The 21,204-nt window shown below is 55.0% G+C and overlaps 1 protein-coding gene across 14 annotated transcripts in view; it reads right to left on the bottom strand.

The window, feature by feature from the left end:
- Nucleotides 1–20,146, bottom strand: part of PAX6 (paired box 6) — a 28,908-nt gene extending 8,762 nt beyond the window's left edge. Inside the window, exons 1-8 of one of the 14 annotated variants that reach the window (XM_023230314.1) lie at nt 20,017–20,108; nt 13,087–13,274; nt 9,162–9,238; nt 8,720–8,780; nt 4,998–5,128; nt 4,161–4,202; nt 3,851–4,066; nt 2,985–3,150 (exon numbers count right to left, since the gene is read on the bottom strand). In XM_023230314.1, coding sequence (XP_023086082.1) covers nt 2,985–3,150; nt 3,851–4,066; nt 4,161–4,202; nt 4,998–5,128; nt 8,720–8,729 — 565 coding nt within the window. In that variant the 5' untranslated portion in view covers nt 8,730–8,780; nt 9,162–9,238; nt 13,087–13,274; nt 20,017–20,108. Of the gene's footprint in view, nt 1–2,984; nt 3,151–3,519; nt 4,067–4,160; nt 4,203–4,922; nt 6,367–8,719; nt 8,781–9,161; nt 9,239–13,086; nt 13,275–13,373; nt 13,591–14,350; nt 14,442–20,016 lie in introns of those variants that run through there. The other 13 variants (XM_023230315.1, XM_023230316.1, XM_023230317.1 and 10 more) reach the window with 13 other exon arrangements.
- Nucleotides 20,147–21,204: the final 1,058 nt, after the last annotated feature.

Below are 21,204 nucleotides of genomic sequence, written 5' to 3'. Positions count from 1 at the left end.
CCCCCAACTTTAGTGGATTTGCCTTCCACTCTTAAAGCTTTTAACAAAATAAAACTAGAAGTTGGATCTCGAATTCCACCCCCCCCCCCACGATAAACCTAAGTGGTGGACAATTAAGATATCTTCTTTAAAAGGCGCCCCCTCGGAGCCACGCTCAAAGCAGGGGCCTTCAATGGGTGCCGTTCACCTTCCAGCCTAATCCGTGAGAAGGCGAGTGAAAGCGCCTCCCGTTATCCCAGCCCCAGGACCATCTGACGATGGGGATAGGATTTGTTTCCTGGAAGGAGGAGAGAAAGAGAGAGAGAGAGAGAGAGAGAGAGAGAGAGAGAGAGAGAGAGAGCGCCACACTGGGAAATAAAATCATTCCTTAGTTTCTTAGTGTCTTAATCAGTGAGGCGGAAAACAAGCAAGAAAAGATAGCAACCCGGTTGCGGCACCTTTTCAGCTCTGGAGCGCGGATCAAAACATTGTAGCATCTGTTGAAAGAGAGGCTAAATCCTACAGAGGGCCTGGGTATTATGGGGGTTGGGGGTGGGGTGAGGGGAGGAGATAAGAAAAAGTGTCTCCGTGATCCCTAAAACCACCAAATCGCTGGAGAATTGGGGCTGGATAGAGTTGTCTCTTGTTGTTGTCAGGCTACGTCTTCGCGATTTTATTCACTGCCGCATGGCGTTGATCAGATGGAAACCATATTTGTCTCCCTCTGAGACCTAACCTCCGCCTTATGCTTTTGGAGTAATGGACTCTTTAAAACCCAAGAAAGGCTTCCTGGGCTGGAAAAGGGGGCTAGGGAGGGAGGGCGATCCTCTTAGCGCCAAAAAGCCTTAAGATTCCCCAGGAACGTGAAGCGAGGCTCGCCACCAGTGCCCGCTACCCCCACACCGGCAACTCTGTGCTTCGTTTGGCCCACGTGTCCTCCCCACGCAAGTAGGGATGAGGATCCTGTGTCTGAGGTGACAATCACCCCCCAAAAACCTCACTTGAGGGTGAGGGGGTGGTGATTGTCAGTTGACCCAGAAATGTCTAGCAAGTGAAAAGCCCCTGGACTAGCGCCACCTCCGGCCCCAACCATCACCCGCGGACCCTAGCCGGTTAGACTCACTTCCCGCCCTCAGTTTGCCGGGGACGAAAATCCGCCCGAATTGGGCGCCACCTCTGGTGGAAGCTGCTGTCCTCAGCTTCTGTCCCAACTCCAAGAAGCGGGAGGCGGGTGTCTCCCGCGCCCCAAGCTGTTGGGAGCCCACGCGCCGAGGAGAGCCGGGAGTGGAGGCTCCGGGCTCAGCCCTCCCAGGCCTAGGCCACCGTGCCCTGCGTCCCTCCCCAAGATTTCTGAGACTAAGTGGGCCAGACTCTTGGCAGGCGAGGGATCACCAGGATCTCAGATTGCTGGGGGCGGAGGGGTGGATGCTCGTGAGTGCGAAGTTCGGGTGTCACTTGGGTGTGTCCAGTTCTACACGTGGGAATCCTACGGTTTCAAAGGTCAGGCAGGGGTGGGGTTGCCTACACTGGTGGGGTCAATCGCTAGTCTCACCAGAGGCGGGAGCGGGCCTGGGGGCCCTCTGCGCTCGCGGTTTGGGGTTTGGGTTTGACAAAACCCAAACAGGTTTGGGGCCCGCGCGGGCGGGGTCGCCCAGGGGAGCCCGGGCCCCGCGCGTCAGGAGGCCTCCGCCGGCCGAGCGGCCGCGCTGGGAAACAAGAAGCGAGCGCTTTGCTCCCTATCTTCCCAGTGTCCGTCCTATATTGTTTTCTGCTCTTAAAACTGACATGTCTAATTGGCAATTGGTGCCGAATCGTGTCCAGAGGTCTCTTGTGGAACATTTCTACAGCTGTCTCCTTCAACTAGACGCTTATTCATGTCGCCTTAATGAGAAACAAAACGTTCTCTAATGAGCAATTACAGAGCGACAGGATTGTTCCCATAACAAATTCTTGCGAGTGACAGAAGCATCCTTTGTACCAGATATTTCGCATACTGTTACCGATTTTCCCTTCCCTCGCCTGACTCCATGGAGGCGCCGGGCATCCGGAGCCGGTTCGAGAGCGCATGGACTCGCCGGCAGCCTCCTCGCAGTCCCGCGCGCCACCCCCGGCCCCGAGCCCCCAGGCTCCGTTGTGCTCCCGGGAGTGAGACGCCACGTCCCATTATCCCGCATATTATCTCCTTGTCACGAGGACAACAAATACTGATTAATCTTAGGAGTAAACTGTTTCCTATTCTTGACCAAACTACCTCAGGGTGTGGAGGGGGGCAGAGGGGAAGCCAACTGACCCTCCTCCGCCAGCCGCTCCTCTTCCTCTAGCCCTTCTCACAGAACCTAGGGTGTTCCAGGCCCCATCTCTCCTCCCAGACCGGAGCAGCTCCCGGCACCCCGCCGTCCTGCTCACAGTATCTTCACCTCACCACTTCCACATAGTCGCCACCCACAGAGAGTGAGAAAGTGGGGCCCAGAGGGGCAAGGATAGTGGGGTGGTTTTAGTTGGGAGACCACCACTTCTAACGCTCCTACCCCTATTCGGCCCTGCATCTCTCTGCTCACCCTTTCATGTGCACCCTACTCATACTCACATAATTTGTAAATTACAGCAAAAAGCAACACGATACAATTATGTTTACCTCGCAGTCTGTCAGTGTGTTAACTTGTCACACTTCTACAAGGGGGCTCTCCCTGCATTCTAATATCAGATTTGAATAGTGCACCACGCAGCTCGCTCTTATGCACAGTGCTGCGGACAAACACACACACACACCAGCCACCTTCATACCACTCCTGACATACACAACCCTCACATTCCCAGGCCAACAAGATGGTTCAACAAACACCACCTACATACAATGTGCTCGATGTGTCCCAGGCCTTCAAATGCAGTCTCACCCATGACATTCCCCAAGCATGGAAGACCCGGGAGGAAAAGGTTGGGAGAGTAGGGGACAGGCAACGGGCTGCACATATGGAGAGCTGCGTGGATGGCTGCTTGAGTTTTACCTTGTGTAGGTTGCCCTGGCACCGAAGTCCCCGGATACCAACCAGGGCGGGTGCCCCAGCTTCCGGTCTGCCCGTTCAACATCCTTAGTTTATCATACATGCCGTCTGCGCCCATCTGTTGCTTTTCGCTAGCCAGGTTGCGAAGAACTCTGTTTATTGATGACACCTGCAAATCAAACCAAAATCAAACCAAATGGTAGTGTCTCCTGAAGACACAGTCACCCATCTCAGTTCACCCACCACTTTAAAAAGCAACTCTCAACCCATTAAAAAGCTCTCAGCCACCCCGGGACAGTGGATTTGCAGATACATTGTGGAAAAAATGATAGCTATCATTTTGGGCATGGAAATTGAGTTGAATAGAGAATTGAGGGGAGGAGGTCCTTCACCATTGGTTGGTGTCTCTGGTGACCTAACTCACACAGTCGCTTTGCTTTGTTAAAAGACTGCCCGAAAATAAAATATATTTAGACTTGGTGTAAAGCTTTCTTTCATTATATTGTTTAATATTAGGATGGAAATGGATGTGTGACACCTGAAGGAAAGTTCTGGCAGGTGGATTGGGACGAAGTTACAATCTGGTTCTCATTTTCCTTCTTGCTTCAAGTGCTTTTCCCTGGTGCCTCCGCCCTCCGATTTGCAGCATGCAAATGAAGTGAACGACTCCCCACACTTGACTCCCATTTTCCAGACAGTCAAAGAAAGGTCAGGGCATTCCTCTCTGTTCCCCCAGGTACAAAGGAGACAAATGTGGAGCAGGGAGAGGACACACACTAAGAGACAGTGGAGAGACAGGGTGGGAGGAGGTAAAGAGGAGAGAGCCTTGGGCTTAGGACAGGGAGGGCAGACGTTCTCAGTGAACTTACACTTGGTATGTTATCGTTGGTACAGACCCCCTCGGACAGTAATCTGTCTCGGATTTCCCAAGCAAAGATGGACGGGCACTCCCGCTTATACTGGGCTATTTTGCTTACAACTTCTGGAGTCGCTACTCTCGGTTTACTACCACCGATTGCCCTGGGTCTGATGGAGCCAGTCTCGTAATACCTGCCCAGAATTTTACTCACACATCCGTTGGACACCTGCATAGGGGAAGTGGACAGAAAACCACATTATTAATAATTTCAAGACAAAAATAAAATTGTTTAAGTATGCATTAAACAATGACAAGCTTACGTTTTGATTGTCCAGCACTTGGACTTTTGCATCTGCATGGGTCTATAACACAAAAATATACCTTCAATGGTACGAGAACTTACTGTAGAGAGCTTTTTTCTTAAAATTACATTTGTAGCCCTAAAAACTACAAATATGATGATATTTTCAAACAGTTTGAACTAAAAAAAGAATTTAAAAGTTGTTTTTTTAAAAAACTGTTTTCTTAAACACTGCCTGAAGATGCATCAAAACGAAGTCAGATTAATTTATTTTTGTGCTGACCTTGCTTAAAGTGGTGCCAGGTTTTAAAGAGCAAAGGTAAAAAAAAAAAAAAAAAAAAACTGATTTTTTACTTCTTCTTCTTTAAAAAATGCCCAATTGAGTAAATATGAGTTAGGGAGAAGTAAATAGCACTTGCCTTTTAAAATCAATATGTATTCTTCATAAACATGAAGAATAAACAAATACCTCACAATCTGAGGTAAGCATGGGCTGGGGAGAGCAGAATGAAATTATGCCGATTTATATAACTCAGTTTATTACAGTTCATAAACTGTTCCCACAATGAATGTCTTTACCAAATAAAAAGAGAAAGATTTTTTTTAAAAAATCCACACACTGAATTTTTCTGAAGCAGATGAGTTATCTGTTTCAACCCAGGTTGAAAGAGATAGGGAAGGATGGTGGAAGGAGAGGGAAAAGTGGGAAGGCAGGGAAGTGGGTGGGGGACTGGGGACTGGGGTGGGTGAGGGTGGGGGGTCCATAATTAGCATCGTTTACAGTAAGAAATGAAGAGAGGGCGTTGAGAGTGGAGGGCCGCGGGGGCGGCGAGTGGGGCGGCGCCGGGAGGATCACCTGCAGAATTCGGGAAATGTCGCACGGCCGTGCCCCGCTGTGAGCTAGCTCTACAATCTTCTGCCGGGTGGAGTCCGGCAGTGGCCGCCCGTTGACAAAAACACCACCAAGCTGATTCACTCCGCTGTGACCTGAGGAAAGGGAGAGGAGAGGAAAGGGGAAAAGAAGAGAGGAGAGCAGAATGAAGAGGAAGAAGAGGGAGAAGAAGGAAGAGGAAGATGAGGAAGAACAAGAACAGGAAGGAGAAGAGGAAAGAGAAAAAGAAGGGGTAGAGGAAGAAGGAGAGGAGGAGGAGGAGGAGACATCCACAATGCATCCTCATCCCCCTGCCAACCTGTGCCAACCTCAGCGATCAGGTTCCTGCTATCGATCAAAAAAAGGACAACAGGACAACCAACCATGCAAGACATTGGGCAGCCCAACCCCAAACAGCCGTGCCCTTGCCCACTGGACTGCAGCAGCAACAGAGTCAGACACATGCCAAGGAACAAGAACACATGGACCTCACTACCGCCATAACCCCAGCAGTGTCCCCAGCCCACTGCCCCTCTTCATAAACACTGTAGCCAGCCTCTGAACCCACAAAGCGCTAAGAACCGGCTCTACAAATCTCCCGAAGATCCCCTCTGAGTGTCACCGCAAACCATAGGTTCTACAGATCCCACACTGAACCTTCAAGGTCTCTGCACTGTTGGAACAGTGATAGCAAACCTTACAGCCCTTGAGTGCTCCCTTGGAAGATAAAATCCAGAAATGTTTGCATTACAGTCCAAACTGGCCAAGGCCTGGCACAAGCACCGAGTTTGGTTTTGTTTGGTTAGAACAGAAGAAGGAAGAGGAGAAAAGAACCAGAGTAGCCAGTCTGTGGCTGGCGAACCCCAGTCCAGGTTTCCGCACCTCCAGTGTAGACGTGAGAGTCAGAGCCCCGGCTCTGCTTCAGCCACAGACAAGTCCGGCCACCGCAAGTAAGGCTTAGAGCCGGGAGTCGTTTCGCACCGGCCACTGCTCGCTTTATTTCCGCCGCTGAACTCCGCCCTCCCCTCAGCCAAGGATAGATATTAGCAAAAATCAAAAACAGAAACGAAAAAGAAAAGACCACGTCATAGTGTTCCCCATCCCTCCTTTATCTTTGTATCTCACAACCTCATCCCTGTGGTCCAACCTTGGAGAACAGGGAGAGGGAGTTAGCCCCTCTTTGTAGCCCCCTCCCCCAAAACCACAGACACACAAATAAAGCCAATTGCCAATTTCCACTTCCTTAAAAATCTCCAACCTGCAGCCCCGACTCTAGAGAGCAGCCCTCCTAAGAAAAGACGTGGCTCCCTTTTCAGCTCTCCTCTCCTCTCCTCTCTTCTCCTTGGAGCCTACTGATAAATTGACTCCAGGAGCCTGAGCTTCTTAGCAATAAATAAGCTCCAAATATAGAAGAGGGGGGAAAATATGATGAGCCTCTCTGACATTTGTCTTTAAAATAAAACTAGCTGCACGTCAAGTTTGAGCTTAATTTCTGGAAATAGGCGGAAGTCGCTCCGGATCATGCATGGAAGGCTAATTGAAAAGATCAGTCGGGGCGCTTGTGGCAGCCTTGTCACTTTGTGACAGTGCTCCGCTCCGGGAAATTGCATCGTCACGACAAACGGGACCGTGATAAAACGACCCTTTCCATCCCTATTTGTAGATCACTCAGACGAGATTGAACTGCACTCGTTTCCCCTTCGAGGGGAGCCGCGTTTTCAGGGTAGCCGAAGGCTTGGGGCTGAGGGGGGGGCCCTCACCGAGGCGGGGTCTGGCGGGGGCCGGAGCCTCAACTCGATGAGAAGTGACAGGCGTTTGGGGGATCTGGGCTCCGGCCGGGCCCAGTGCAAGCAGGGACATTGCGGGGACACCGCTTCTCCAACAGAGCAAGGCCTGGCCCACGTTTCCGGTTTATCCTAACTTCCTTTTATTGCCTGCCTTTGCCTCGCAAGTTCCATCCACCGATCCAGCTACGGAGCCCCACCTCTAGGCACAGGGAGCTTCCCAGAAAAAGAAAGGCTGTCCCAGAAAGAGACCGAGAGAGACTTTCCAAACTTCACGCATAGCCACGGCAATTCCCAGTCTGCGAATGCCAAGGCGGGCGCGTGAGGCTGCCTACATCTAGACCTTCCTCCCCACCCATTTCAAAAAATAACAACGTGCCCGCCACCTCCGCAGCTACCGCCGCTGGGTGCTAGCCCAGGAGACGCCAGGGCCAGAGCGCCACTCCCAGCATCGAAATGGCAGCGAGGAAGCGCAGCTCCAAATTCCCCTTCAGAGGTTAAGCCTCAATCATTGTGTCCCTTCCCTAGGGACGGCTGGCGCTCTCGCCCACTGGCGATGATTATGCGCCTAGAACTCGACCGCGAAGCAACTAATAGGAAAACATATGGTGTCAATTTGGACGCTCCGCGCCTCGCACACACCCAGGAACCAGCGGCACAAGCCCTGCGGGCCGGCCTGCGACCCCGCGCCCCTCGGGGCCTGCCAGCCGGGCCGCAGTGGCAAACGCTCAGGGCTGCGAGCCCTGGCTGGGCCCCGCCCGAGAGAGAGCCTGCGGTTAGGGAGTCTGAGCTCCAAGGGGAGAGCCCAGCCGCCGAAAGGGAGCCTACCGGCCAAGCCCTGGGGTCCGGCAGGTTCTGCACAACTACCCCCGCCAAGCTCGCCACCTTTGTGCCCCTTCATCAGCTACGCGCTTACCAGCCCGGGAAGCACCAGGGGGCGACCGGCGTTTCCAGAACAGATGGATAAGGTGCTGGGGACCCTCTTAAGCCTTTGCGGTTCGGCCAGGGCAGGCTGCTAGAAGACCTGGGCCTTTCCACACTCCAAGTTCAGTTGAGCCCTGACGCCTCAACCGTAACCTCAAACCCGGCCTGGTTTCGCTGGGCCTCCAGACTCCCAGGTCGGAGCTCTAGACTAGCCCTGCCACGTACCAGAACCCACCGACTAAACAGGAAGGTGGGTGGGGGCCCAGGGGGTCTGGGCAGAGGAAAGCAGGGAGGTAGAAGAGCCATAAGTATCAAAGGCGCTCTGGGCCTCGGACTATCAGGACCCAAGCAATTGCAGTTGCCAGGGCAGGGCTTTTCCAATTCCTGGGCACCTCCTTCCCAGACCCAGTAAACTGCGCTCTCTCCCGCGCCCTGTTAACAGTGAGTTTACCACCCCTACCCTGCTGCAGGCCTGGGGGCTCCTCTTCCCATCCCTTCTAGGCCCATAGGTAGGTTAAGGAGGGGAGGAGCTGCCCTGAGAGTGACTTGGGGAGAGAAGCCCCCCACCCCGCCGGGTTGGTGGAGACTTTCAGTCTTGGCTAAGCCCAAAGGGGCCTCCTTCTCGCGCAACTAGGAGAAGCCTTCGCCCCGCCCTGCTCAGCCCAGCCCCTCTCTCCGGGGTCAGAGCCCGGGCAGGGGCGGGGAGGGGGTGTGAGTTACAGGATTTGCGGGGGATGGGGTTTCTCTACCGCAGCTTCGAAAACTCTGGCGGGCGGTTCTTAAGGGCCCAGTCCCTGCTTCTCCAGTATCCAGAAGAGCAAAGCAAACGCCCTCCCCTCCCGGGCTGCCGGGCGCGGAGCGGGGAGCAGCCGCCGCAGGCCCCGGGCCTCAGTCGGTCGGCGACCGGGCCAGCGCGGGCGTCGCGAGCCTGTGTCCTCCCCTGACCCTCGGGTCCGCGCACCCCGAGCCCAAAGTCCCAGAAAGATCAGAAGCACTTACTGTTCTGCATGCTGGCTCTGGCTGGGGGCCGCGGGATTCCACGGGGCTCGAATACGGGGCTCTGTTAGAAAATAGGAGTTAATCCCTGGGCAGCTGCATCAGGTAGGCCTGAACTCCCAACCGAGGTGAACCGGGGGCTGGGATAGGAGAATCTCCGTTCCTTAGGAATTGATCCACTCAACCGCTTGGGGCGATCTGAGGGTCACCCAGCTCTGCCTTGCAGTGCGTACAAAAGCTACCCTTTGGGACTTGAAACAAAATACTCGAATATCCCCAATCTGTTTCCCCTACATTCTTTAGCAGTTAACCCTTTAATCAGTAGAACCGATGCCCCAATTTTGAATTTTTTCTTCTATGTGAACTAAAGTGAAGAAGCATACTGAAACAGTTTGTTTTGGCTGTTTGTGGGGTTTGAGCCCAAAGCAGCCACCACAGAACTTGCCTGAAATCTCGGATGTCTGTCCACTCTCACAATAAAAGGCCTCACACATCTGCGCACCCCTAGTTAAAGTCTTCCCCCTAAGACAAAACAGAAGGAGAGAAAAGTATATCAAGCTGTGGTTCAACAGCATAGGTCCATGGGTTCTCTGAGCCCTACTCTCAGGAAAAACACATGCATCTAGGGCTCAGTCAAACTGCCATCAAACTCTAAGTCCCAGCATTACACCCACATTCTCAGCGGCATCTCCCACAGAAGTCTCCATCCTTTAAAAGAGGCTGCTCTGGTCTGGCTTGGGAGAATTGGCAAATCTGACAAGTTGGGGTCCCACTTTGCAAAAATATTAAGAACCAGGAAAAGGGAGTAGAGGCCAAGAGTTGAGGTTGAGGGGGTGTGAGGGGAGAGGAATACCTGAAGTTTGGAAAGCAGGGGAAGGGAACCTTGGAACTTCCTGGTGCCAGAGAGTATAGGCTGAAGCAGTTTGGGAGGGCTGCAGGGCCGTACTCCCTCCTTCCTTAAGGAATTTCACAAGACCCCCAGAACCCAACACTCTGCTTATCCCTTTATCTTCCACTCCTCTCCCTACACCAAAAAATCTTCCCAATGGCCCCCTCTCCATCTGCCTCCCAGTTTTCTGGGACTTTGAAAGGGGCAAGCCTAACTTTTTATCCCAAACCTCACTTACTGTGATTAACTTCTTTTTTGACGTTTAGATCTTCATCCCTTTTACTGTACTGTGACACACCCTGCCTACCTCGCCTCACTGCTTTAAAAAGTGCGAACAGGAGGGGGTGAGCATGGTCGACAAAGCCTACAGACGGCAAACAATGGCTTCTATTCTCCAGCTTTCCTCGAACCCAAGGAGCAAAACCGAGTCTCCCTAACTAGCAACACAGCTTCCAACCAAACGTACCAACAACCCACCAACTCACAAAGGGAAATGAGGGACACTCCTAGCTTCATAAACCCTGACCAGTGCAGGGTTCCCGGAGGCTGGTCCTGTACGAACCCCTCCCTGCCTTTCCAAAAAAAAAAAAAGCTTTTTGGGTGAGTGGAGAAAACAGAAAAGTAATTTCTTGTTATAAATATCTGGAGGTAATTGTGTTACTGGTGTGAGTTGTTAGGGGCTGTAAAAAGATACAACGGCACCGTGGGGAGCTCAATTGGGAAGAGAGAGTTACAATAAAGAGCCCATTCAAGAGGTCTGCCCCCCAAAAAGAGGTAAAATAACAAAATAGTCACAGCATCATTTCTCCGTTTTTTAAAAAATGCATTATTTTTTCTGTTTTACCTATGGTGATTATTGATCTGCCTCCCTGCAAGCAAAGAATTTCAAGAAGCACGTTTTACTCTACAAGGCCATTCCTGGTCTACTTTTTAACCACTTGGTAGATAGCTTAAATCCATAAAAATAAACCGAAAATGAGGACTTTTTCTCAGCATTGGGTAAATACTGGCCACAGCAGATGGCTACTAGTTACCCTTATCTAGGTTGGTTCCCCAATGCTTCCTTCCTGTCTCAGTCCCCGCACCCATAGCCATGCCCTGGACAGGCAAAATCTCCAACTCCAATGCAGAATACCCCACCCCACCAAATGCAGGACCCTGAAGCTGCAAAGGAGTAGCAGGTAGGGAGATGGGGAATGGAATTCCCCTAGAAGGGGTAAAACCTCCTGAACTCCACTTTGTAACCCATGCTGTACACAATCATAACAGAATGCCCCCATCCTGGCTGGTAACTTCTTGATACCATTTTTAAAAATTCAGTAGCTGAGCCCAGAGAGGCCTTGTTGATTACTTTTCGAAGCAGCTGGGAAGGTGGTAGTATTTCAAATTCCAGTTCTGCTCCATTCCCACTTCCCTCTGGCTAAGAAGCTATCTAATTACTTAAGTTAACGTGGACATTAAGTGCAGAGGCAACCCGGGAAGTGGGGCACATCGACACCCGGAAGCAGTCCTGTGCACGGGAGAGGGCAGACCCCCAACTGCAGCCTGAGCCCCCCAGCTCAGCCCGAGGCTCTGTACGGCCTCGCTGGGGCCGTAGACCCACATCCTGAACGAAGGCATCTCCAGACATTTTGGGAGTCGTCCCGGCCTTGGACCACGAGACCGCTGGACCACTGCCCCCACCTCTCTGTCCCCAACACAAGCCTCAGTTTTCAAATGCTGTTGTTATTTTAATTACTTAATTCTCAAATTCCATCCCCAAACTCTTTAACTGGGGTAAAGGGGAGAGCTCACTCTTGGTCTTCCCGCCCCCAGCCAAAACAGGAATTAGCAATTAAGATGACAAAGTTTTACTCTCTAGGGCCAAATAAGATAACAACTAATCAAACTGCCTTCAGACGTTTGCAAAGGTCACTGGCTATAAAAAATGTAATGTCAACGGCAACAACTATTATTTCTCTTCAGTAAACTCGTCAGGCTTTCAAGCTCTTTGCCTTTCATTTCATTTTCTGCTCCCAGCCCCTACCAAACCCTTCCCAAGTTCGAGTTAAACATCCAAAATGGCTTAAGGAGCTTCGGAGAGTATAAGGAAAATAAAAAGGAAGGAAGAAACAAACCACGTTCACTTTGTTTTTAAACTTTCTAGAAATCGCTCATGAATGAAGAGCCAGGTTTTAGCACTCGAAAAAGAAAGCATTTCCACTTGAAATTCAACTCCATTTCCCCCAATTACACTTGCTAAAATTCAGGGCTATTATGGCGCAGGGAGACTGAGAAAATCTGCACAAGGAAAGAGGCAACAACTTCATGAACTTTGAAAAGACACTTTTCCTCCTGGGATCTTAGAATCGAAAGCTCTCAAATTACTCCGACTAATTAGCTGGGAGAGGAAGTGATCAGACGAGGGGGAAAGCCAATGCTTTCATATAGATTTATTTTCAAGGCCTTACCTAGGAAAATATAAGGGGATTCGGAGTAAAACAAACAAAAAAGCAAACCACCTCTGCACCTCAAAACCTGCTGAAATCCCAACACCTGGTGCGACTGGATCAGAGGAAAACAAGGAAAAATACCCACCAAGCGCAGGGGGCCGGAGGTCAGGGAAGAGCCCCAGCCTCCACAGGGCGAGGGAGATGAGAGTCTGGGAAAGCCTGGGGAGCAGAGAGTTTTCAAGTTCCGAGCTCCGCGCTCCAGTGGAGTTGGGGGCAAGAGCCCGGGGGCTGAATGGAAGCTGACAGTCCTCCCGCTCGGCTCTGAGCTCCCTCGGAGCGCGCGTCCCACCGCCTTGGCCTGGTGGCTTCCTTCCCGGCTCGCGCTAGCTCGCTCTTCCTTCTGCCTCCAGCGTGCGGCTGTCTTGCCGACTGACTCCGCTCCGGCTAGTGGCGGGCGCGGTGCCCCCTCGGCGCTGGAGTGCAGGCTGACCCTTCTGCGCCCGAGCCCAGTGCGGCACAAAGCCCGAGGGTCGGCGGGCGGGCGGAGACGCGGCAAGCCGGTTCCCTCGGCGATTCCTCGGAGCGCCTGCTCTCTGCGCGCTCGCTGGGCCTCGGGCTGGACAAAGCAGCCGGCAGCGGTTGCTCTCTGAGGCCGTTCCAGGGCCTTGGACACCACAGAGCCTCTTCGTCTTTTCCCGCGGGTCGGGAGCATTGGGTGACGATGGGGCCGAGAGCCGCGGCTGCTGCCGCGCCTGGAGTCTCCCTTCTTCCCGCGAGCTCAGCCCGCGCTGGCGCTGGCGCTGGGGCAGAGCTGGCCGCCCGCCCCGAGCCCTGCGCTGCTCCCCCTCGCCGGCAGTCGCCCTCCGACGCGGGCTTTCGCTGGAAGTAGAAAGTTTGGGCTCCTGCGTGGAAACTTCTCCGGCCCAACTCTCCCGGCGTAGCAGTGGGGGAGGGGACTGGCGAGAGGGGAGGAAGGAAGGGGGGAGGAAGGGGGAGACCTGTCTGAATATTGCAATAAAAATAAAGCGAGAAGAAAGAAGCGGACTCACCTTTATGAGGCATCCTCTCTGGTTGTCACAGCTCCTGTCAAGAGTTCTGTTTGGTTGGGGTTTTTTGTGCTGCTGTTGTTGCTTAAAGACCACAATGGTTTGAAATGACGGTGTTTTAAAGGAGTTGCTGGTGAGAGTTTTCTCCACGGATGTTGCTGGGTTGGTGTATGAGAGCAATTCTCAGATTCCTGGGAAGGAGACAGAGATTGACAATAAAATGGGTTGTCAGCGGCTGGAGAGTGAGAGATAAAGAGTGTGGGTGAGGGAAGTGGCTGCAGCCAGCACACCTATGCTGATTGGTGATGGCTCAAGTGTGTTAATGTGTGTGTGCCGGCGCCCGGCCTCGCCTCCACCGCTCCTCACTGGCCCATTAGCGAAGCCTGACCTCTGTCATCATCCTCCAGCAAAACACTTCCTCCTGAGCCTGAACCAGAGCGGGAAATGAGGCCGAGCCACGGTTCGCTTTTCAAACCCACTAATCACTCCGCAACATGCAAATGCACCGCTCGCTCTCACACAAAATATTGCTTTATGCAAAGCAGCGCCGGGGCCTCGCGCCAGCCGATTGGATGTTCCCTCTCCCCGCCTGGTGCAATTGGTCCGTTTGTTTGAATATGAATACACTTGTTTTCGGCTCCGCCAGTGGGTCCCGGCTCCTCTCCCCGGCGCAGGGCCCCCGAGCCCGGGCTCTGACGCTCGCCCGCATTTCCCCGCTCCGCGCACCCCGAGAGTCGGTGCGGCCCGCCCTGCTGCCGCGAACTTGAGCAGTGAAGTGAAGGCTTCTGGGTTGGGGGTCGCGCCCCCACTCCCCCTAAGCTGGGCGCGAGACTCGCAGCCCACGGAGGGCGCAAGTTTCTGCGCTGTCCTTTCTTGCCAACTCCAGGACAGAGTGGCCTGCCGCCCCGACCTCACCCGCCCCCACCCCATCCCGACCTGGGCCCCAAGACGCAGAGCACAGCAGTGGCCGCACCCCAGCCCACCTGGCCCCTTGGAAGAAGAAGAAAGAGGCGGGAGCGTCACTGGGTCCTGGCAGCTCCATTCCAGCTGCGGAGGCCGCGGTGAAGCCTAGGCCGAGAGGAGGTTGCCTGGCCAAGAACTAAACGAGGCCAGCGGCCTCCCGAGCCCAAGCCTCCAGGGTCTGTCCAATCCTCCACCCCGTTCCCCCGGCCCTTTCTTCTCTCCTTTCTCCTTTCGGAAGCCGCGGTGCGCAGCGGAGCCCAGGCACAGCTCCGGCTGGAGAGGCCCAAGTAAACACGCCACTTACTTTGTGTACAGAGGGTTCTTGTGAAAAGCCCTGAAGAGTCCTCACCAAACACTCACCAACTTCTCCCACGTGCCATTTGTTGACTAAGTGCGGCTGCTTTTTGCGGCGCCCGAGAGGAGGGGAAGCCAGGGGAGATGAGAGGGGAGGGGGAGTGGAAGCCTGGGTGGAGGGGCGGATGACCAATGCTGGGAGAGATTCTCTCTCTCTCTGTCTCTGTCTCTCTCTCTCTCTCTCTCTCTCTCTGTGTGTGTGTGTTTGTGTGTTTGTGTGTGTGTGTCCCACCAGCGACGTCGGTATGTCAGCGTGTGTGCCACCGGTCATCTGTGTGTGGTGCGTGTGTCTCCGCACCACGACTCCCTCTCCTGGGTCTGCGCAGTCCACGGAGGCAACTCCCCTTCAGCTGTTGCCAGAAAACCGGGGAGGAAAGTAAGTAAATGGCTTTTCTCTTCTGACCACACACCAGAAGTCCATTTGTTGAATGCCGCACGATTAAGACACACCTCAGTACACTCCAAAGGCGCCCCTCGGAGCCTGCAGTTAAGGTGACAGGAGAGCGAGCGAATGCCTGGTCCTGCACTGTCCGGAGCTCTCTCGGCGGCTTCGGGCCATGGAGCCGGCTGCAGGACACACTCCAGGACCGGGCAAGGGGGAATGGGGATGGAGAACTGAGGCAGGGAGGCTGAAATGAAGCCGCCGCAGGGTACGCTAGACTCTTCTTGATTTAGGGAAAGTGCTGAAAATCAGAGCTCATCAATAAAATCTGCGCGTCCTGAACTCGCTGCTGACAGGCCGCGTCGCCGCAGCACCTGGGAGCCGGGACAGTGAGGACGCTGCAAGCCGCTCTGGGCCGCCGGGCCACGTGTGGGCCTCACCCTCTCGTTCCTGCCCTGGACCCAGCAGCGCCGCGACCAAGGAGCCCGGGTAGGGCGGGAAGCAGAGGCCTCCCAGGCCCTAGTCAGAGTTAGGGTCGCACAACCCTCCCCAGATCGGGGAGGGCTGCCGGCTCTAACCCTTCCCGCGGCCCAGAAGCTCGCAACGCGGGGAGGAAACCCGGGTCAGAGGCGAAAGAGGTGGCGCCGGGTGTACAGGTCCGCGGCCTCCTGTACGAGGTTTCATTTCGCAGGAGCGCGACTTTCGGAGGATGCCGGGAAGTGGCCCTGAGTCCCAGACCAGCGAAAGTCGGTCTTCTCTTTCTCCTTTTACGTTTCAAGCCAGCATTAAAGAAGCTTGGACTCAAGACTCAAGTCCGCTGTGCATGAGCGAGGGACTTGGGGGGAGGGGTGGGGGCAGTGATTCTGTCCGAACTGGAGGCGAGTATCATTTTTACAACCTCTCAATTAGCGACCGAGTGGATTAGCACCTTCTTAAGCTTTGCCTCGGAAAGAAGCAGCCGTAATCTTGTTGCTATTTCCCCCCAGGGCACTGGCTCTTTGAATCAGCTCCTTCTCCCACCCCTCCAACCCCCATCTCTCTGCGGAGAAAAGTTTTAACAAAAAATCAGAAAAGGCAAGGAGCGAGGAGTGAATGCCACTGACGTCATTGGGTGGGGAAGGGGGCTCGGGGAAAGACTCCTGGAAACTCCTCCGCACAAACAAAAAACAAAAAGGACTTGGCTGCTTCCCATGTGTCAATATTTGGGGAGGGGAGCTCAACCCCAGAGTGAGGCCGAGTTTTCAAAGTTTAAGGAAAGAGGGTTGAGAGTGAGATTTCCTGGTTCTCTCTGGACCGGTCTCAAGGAGGGTGGGGGTGCTGTTCTGCCTCGTGGGTAGCCTCACTCCCTCTGCCAAGTACCCGCTCCGGGGGTGACGCGGCCAGGGGGTGTGGGGGTCGAGACTGAGGTGCGGACGCGGTCACCAGAGGTGTGTACAAAACCGAGACAACTCGCAGGTCGCCATTTTAATTGCGGCTACCAACTCGCCCGAGGCCCACTTGCTGTCCTCCAAGGCGCGGGGGGCGGAGGCGATTGCGCTTTAGGTACTGTCTAGCCTTTCCCTGCCTCTCCACACGCCCCTGTAACCCCCACCCCACCCTCCGCCCCCTATGGCCAGAGGGAGGACCTCTCAGGCCGAAGGGTGCGTTCCTGCGGGGGCCACCGGGGTCTTCCTACCCGGTAGAGGGGCTGTCTGCGTGGAGGGAGTCCCGCTGGGGGACCGTGGCTCTCCAGAGCCTGCCCAGAGCATCTAGCCAGTATTGATGCGTCAACATAAGGTCAGGCAAGCATCTCACCCGCACTGGTCTCTGGCATTCCCCTGTGGCCACCCCATCAGACCTTCGGGGAGGCAAAGAAGTGCCCACTTCTGGGGGGATGTGCCTTCAGCTCCCAGCTTCAGAACCAAGAGCCTCCCATCTGGAGTTCTGACACCTCGGAACTCTCTCTTTCCCCGGCCAAGCAGAGGCGCGGCGCCGGCGCGCTGGAAAGGGTGAAGACTGGAATTTCTTTGGAGGAGGAAAGTCTTGGCAGACACCTGCGTTACTTTGTAGTGCCCCAAACGTCTCTCTCTTTGCAGACCCTGGGAAGGTGGGATCCCTGGTCCGCGGAGCTGGCAAACGGGTCCAGTGAGCTCTAAAAGCAAAGGCTCCCACCCTGGCCGCCAAGTCCCAGGTGCCTCCCCCGCTTCCAGGCCTTTGTCCCTCTCCTTTCTCCAGCAACCTGCCGGTTCCCGCTAACCCGGCAGCCTCACTGATCCCAGAGCCTAGAAAATCCAAGAAGATCCCAGAGCCGCCCCGTGGCGCCTCCAGGCTGTGGCCACTGCTTAGCTGCGGGGGAAGCCGCTGTGCCCTCGCCCTTCCTTGCCTCCTGCCAAATGGCCAGTGCTAGGGGCTCCCTGGGTTCAGTCCTCAGTCCTCTTCCATTCACTCTGGGAGGCCAGTCTCTCTCTCTCTCTCTCTCACTGTCTCTCTCTCTGTGTCTTCTCCCTGCCCACCCCCAAAATACCTTTAAAATAACATTGTCCAGTGGAGTCTCCCAGCAAAGGGATTCCTAGCAGCCCAGGGGGTCAGACTCCCAAGGCTTTGCCTCCCAGTCCCTCCTTGCTGTTGTCCAGATAGGAGGTAGGTTTAAAACTCCTGACCTGTAGAACAATTGGAATCAGCGGCACTCTCCGATTTTTGCAAATAGGGTTCCTAGGAAAGTTTGCTTTCCATTTCATCACCCTGAGACGATCCCCCTCATCTCTCTTTTCCCTATGACCTCTGCCCCCAAGAAGCAAGAGTTCATCTTCAAAAGAAAAGCAAGCAAGCCAAGGCCACCTCAGTCCCTTCTCCTTGGATATCCCCTCTCTAAACCGCTGCCAGTTCTAAAGGCCAACTACCCGGTCCTGCGATTTGTCCCGTTGTGGACCTGCGAACAGGCAGGCGGGAACTGGGAGCTTTACTGGGGGATTTGAGGCTGCGGAGGAGGAGGGAGCAAATGTCATGGCTGGCTCGCTGCAGCAGCCAGGGAACCGGAGCTAAGCGCATCCTGACGGGCTTTTAAAATGACATTGATTAGGACAAGCTGTTCCCAACCCCAGTAAGAGTTAATCTGCCTGTTAATCAAGGCACTAAGGGGCTCAATGCGAGTTTTATTAGCGACAGGAGAACAGAGGCCGCAGCCAGGGATCAAAAGCCGGGATCCCATATATTTGTCAACGCTATCTCCAAAAAGAAAAAAGTATTTTCAATTAGAAAACAATTCGGCGCTTTTCATCACTTCCCAACCCTAGCCCAGTCTCACAGAGGGTGACTTCCAAACCTGGCTAACGGGGAAAACCGCTGCCAGGTGACAGAGGGGCGGACAGGAACTGCGGGTTGGCTCGGCCGAGTGCGGCAGGGGAGAATTTAAGAATCCTCAGCCCGCGGCCCGGATGCCTCTGATTCCTCACGAGAGGAAAGGGAATGAAAAATGAAGCAACAAATGACACTACCCAGGCTGGCAGCCCTCCTTCCCCGCCAGACCCCGCTCCTCAGGCCCGGCTCTGGCGCCGAGTGGTGTCCAGCCCCTGCACGCGCGGCGCGACCCGCGGGAAAGTTTGTGCAGCGAGAGCGACTCTCCTTCCGCCTCGCGCGCGCTGCCCCCTTCTGCCCCGGAGGGGCGTTGGGTTGCCTTCAGTTTTCCTTTCCAGTTCTAAAATAAACTCCTGGCCCTGGGGAAATCTGAATAGTAATTCCAATCAACCGAATTCTGTGAGAGGGTCTGAGGGAAAAAAGACAAGCCTATCACGGGCGCCCTCCGATCACGAAGGGCACGGGCATGAGAAAGCGACAGAGGTCTTCGGCTCGCCCTGGGCGCGGGGCGAGGACTCTGGTCAGAGGTAATTATGTCACCGCGTTTTCTCGCCGTGACAGCCGAATAAACACAATCTCCAATAAACATCTCTAATGAGGGAGGAGGCCCGAGGATGGCTGGGTTTGATTTATGACTGGAGGAGAAGGTCCACTTCCCACTGCGAAGCGGGCAACCTGCTCGCCGCCCAGCTTCAGGGAGAGGAACCCGCGGAAGAGAGGATCCCGGCCAGGTAAGGCGCGGGGCCGGACGGCCACTGCGCTCGTCCCCAGTTTCCAGGTGAGGTGAGCAGGGGGCGGCCACCGCTCGGAGTCGGGCGGCGGTCCCAAACACCTGTCACAGGTGACTGAGCTCCGAAGGTGCTACCAGAAGACCTGGAAAGAGGGCGCAGGAGCGCAAGTGGGGGTGGGGGGTTGGGGGCTAGCCGGGGCCTGGCCCAGAGGCCGCCCCAAACTCCCGGGCGGGGTTCTCCGGTGCCCCGCCTAAGCCGGCCTGGGCGTCTCCAGCCGCTTTTAGGGCTGGGCTCCCAGGACTTTTGCCCGGCTGAACCACGAGTTAGTCTAAGTTTGTGTCGTCCCTTCCCTGACCTCCTTCGGGGACACTTCCGGCGCCCGGCTCCGGCCCTCCAGGAGCCGCAGGGTGGTGGGAGCTGCTGTTTCCCGGGTTTGGCGGCTCGGCTCCCATGGCGCCCGCGCGCTTCCCGCCTAGGCAGCCAGCGCAGCGCCCACAGTAACCCGAGCTCGCGTTCTAGCTCAGTGAGAATCGCTAATTATTAGGTCTTCCGAAGTGAAGCTCAAATCACACGCTGGGGCTTTACGCGCTGCTCAGCTCTGTGGGCCGCATTCTTTCGTACTCCGCGTCTTTCTGAGAAAAGAATCTCATCTCTAGACTTTGTTGCGGTCCAGCCATCTACACTTTGCAACCGCGGGAAACTTCTGCTGTACCTCGCCCGACCCGCGACGGAGTGTCTCTAAGCGCTCCAGGCGCGGGTACCGACTTTCCCAAGCGTGAATGTCGTGAACTGCGACGCAGAGGAGATCTGGATGCAAAGTGCGTCCCCACCTCCTGCATTTTTCGCGGTCGCGAGTGGCTTTAGCAGACAGCAGCGGCAGACTCCCGCCCCCTACTCCCAGCTCAGGGCCGAACTGGAAGTCCATTCTTGGGAGTGGAACATTTTGCTACTTTTGCAGAAAAGCACACTCCGCAAAGACAAGTCCCTCCTCCACCCCCTTCCTATCCCTCCCTCAGTAACTCCCTTCCATCTTTGTATGCCTCCTTTTAAAAGCAAAAATCAAGCCCCGGGGCCACTTGGGGCGGGCTTTGATTTGGGGACACCAGTCGCGGGCAGCGGAGAGGCGCCGCGGGCCCCAAGCCGGGCCGGGGCCGGAGCCCGGGCGGTTACCTGGGAGCGGAGGGCGGGGAGGCAGGTGAGCCTGGCAGCGCCGGTTCCCACACTTCTCACCGCCGCTCGGCAGGGGAAGTGGCAGATCTGACAGCCGCGTTCTACGCGAGGACCTGCCCCAGAGTTTAAATGTCAATGATAAGAAAAGAGGGTGCTCAGGCAGGCGCTAACTTTCCTTAATATCCACGCCAGCGCCGTCCTCATTGGCTGCCCGGTCCGCGTGACGTCATGGCAGCTAGAGTTGGGCACAGCTCTGCGCAGACTGGCTTTCCTGCCGGGCGGGAGCCTACTCCTCCCCACCCAGGGTCCGGCCGGCTCCAACCTCTGCTCTGGCCTTCCTTGGCCCGGCCTGTGACTGCCCTAGCCCGGCCCGGCCCGGCCTGGCCTGCCCTCCTGTAGGGCGTAGAGTTGATCCCCAGGAAACCAGTCTTGCCGAGTGCGCTCCTCGGCACCGTCGGGCACGAGGGCCCCAAGATCTGTGCCCCTAGGCTGGCCAGCTACTTCTCTGGGTAACCAACCTGTCCCCCTCTTCGATCCCAAGGGAATCACTTCCTCGGAGAGACCTGAAGGCCGCACCGAGATTGAGCGGCACTTTTGGCAGGAATCATTTCTAGGAGGAGTTCGAGGCTCGATGAGTACCCCCAACCTGGCCCTTGAGCCCGCAAGTCACTAGCTGGGCACAGATGGGGATTCCGGGAAGACGACCAGAGACCCCTTTTTCAGGGCTAGGCCAAAGGTATCTCCAGGCCTGCTGGGTTCTCAAGAGAGGGAAGCCCTAAAGGGGGCCTGCCCGGGCTTCCCTCGCCCCCTGGCTGAAAGGCTCCAACCACACAGAAAATGTAGGAGATTGTATTTATCTTTGACTTTGAATTAACTGTTGACTTTGTGACTTAGAGGAGGAAAATAGGAAAATCCCAGATTCTGAAGATAAGACTCACAGAAATTGGGGCGGGGTCTGCAGGATACTGACTTGTTGGTCTGTGCCTGTTTTTCCCTCACACCTTCTGTGGACTGCGAGATGGCTTAGCGGAGCTAGGCCTGGTTATCTTGGAATGGAGATTTAGGCCCACGTTGTTATTCCCGTCCCCCATCCCTCAAAACAGAAGGCTTCTCAACTCCTTCCACTGTGCTTCCATCCGGCTCTCCAATTTGAAAGCGACAGAGGTCGGGCCCAGAGGGGCAGGGGTC

The sequence above is a fragment of the Piliocolobus tephrosceles genome, chromosome 13, assembly GCF_002776525.5.
Source record: "Piliocolobus tephrosceles isolate RC106 chromosome 13, ASM277652v3, whole genome shotgun sequence".
In the NCBI taxonomy this organism is placed as follows: domain Eukaryota; kingdom Metazoa; phylum Chordata; class Mammalia; order Primates; family Cercopithecidae; genus Piliocolobus; species Piliocolobus tephrosceles.
Note: the sequence above shows the minus strand (reverse complement) of the source record. Positions and strands in the feature narration are given on the sequence as shown.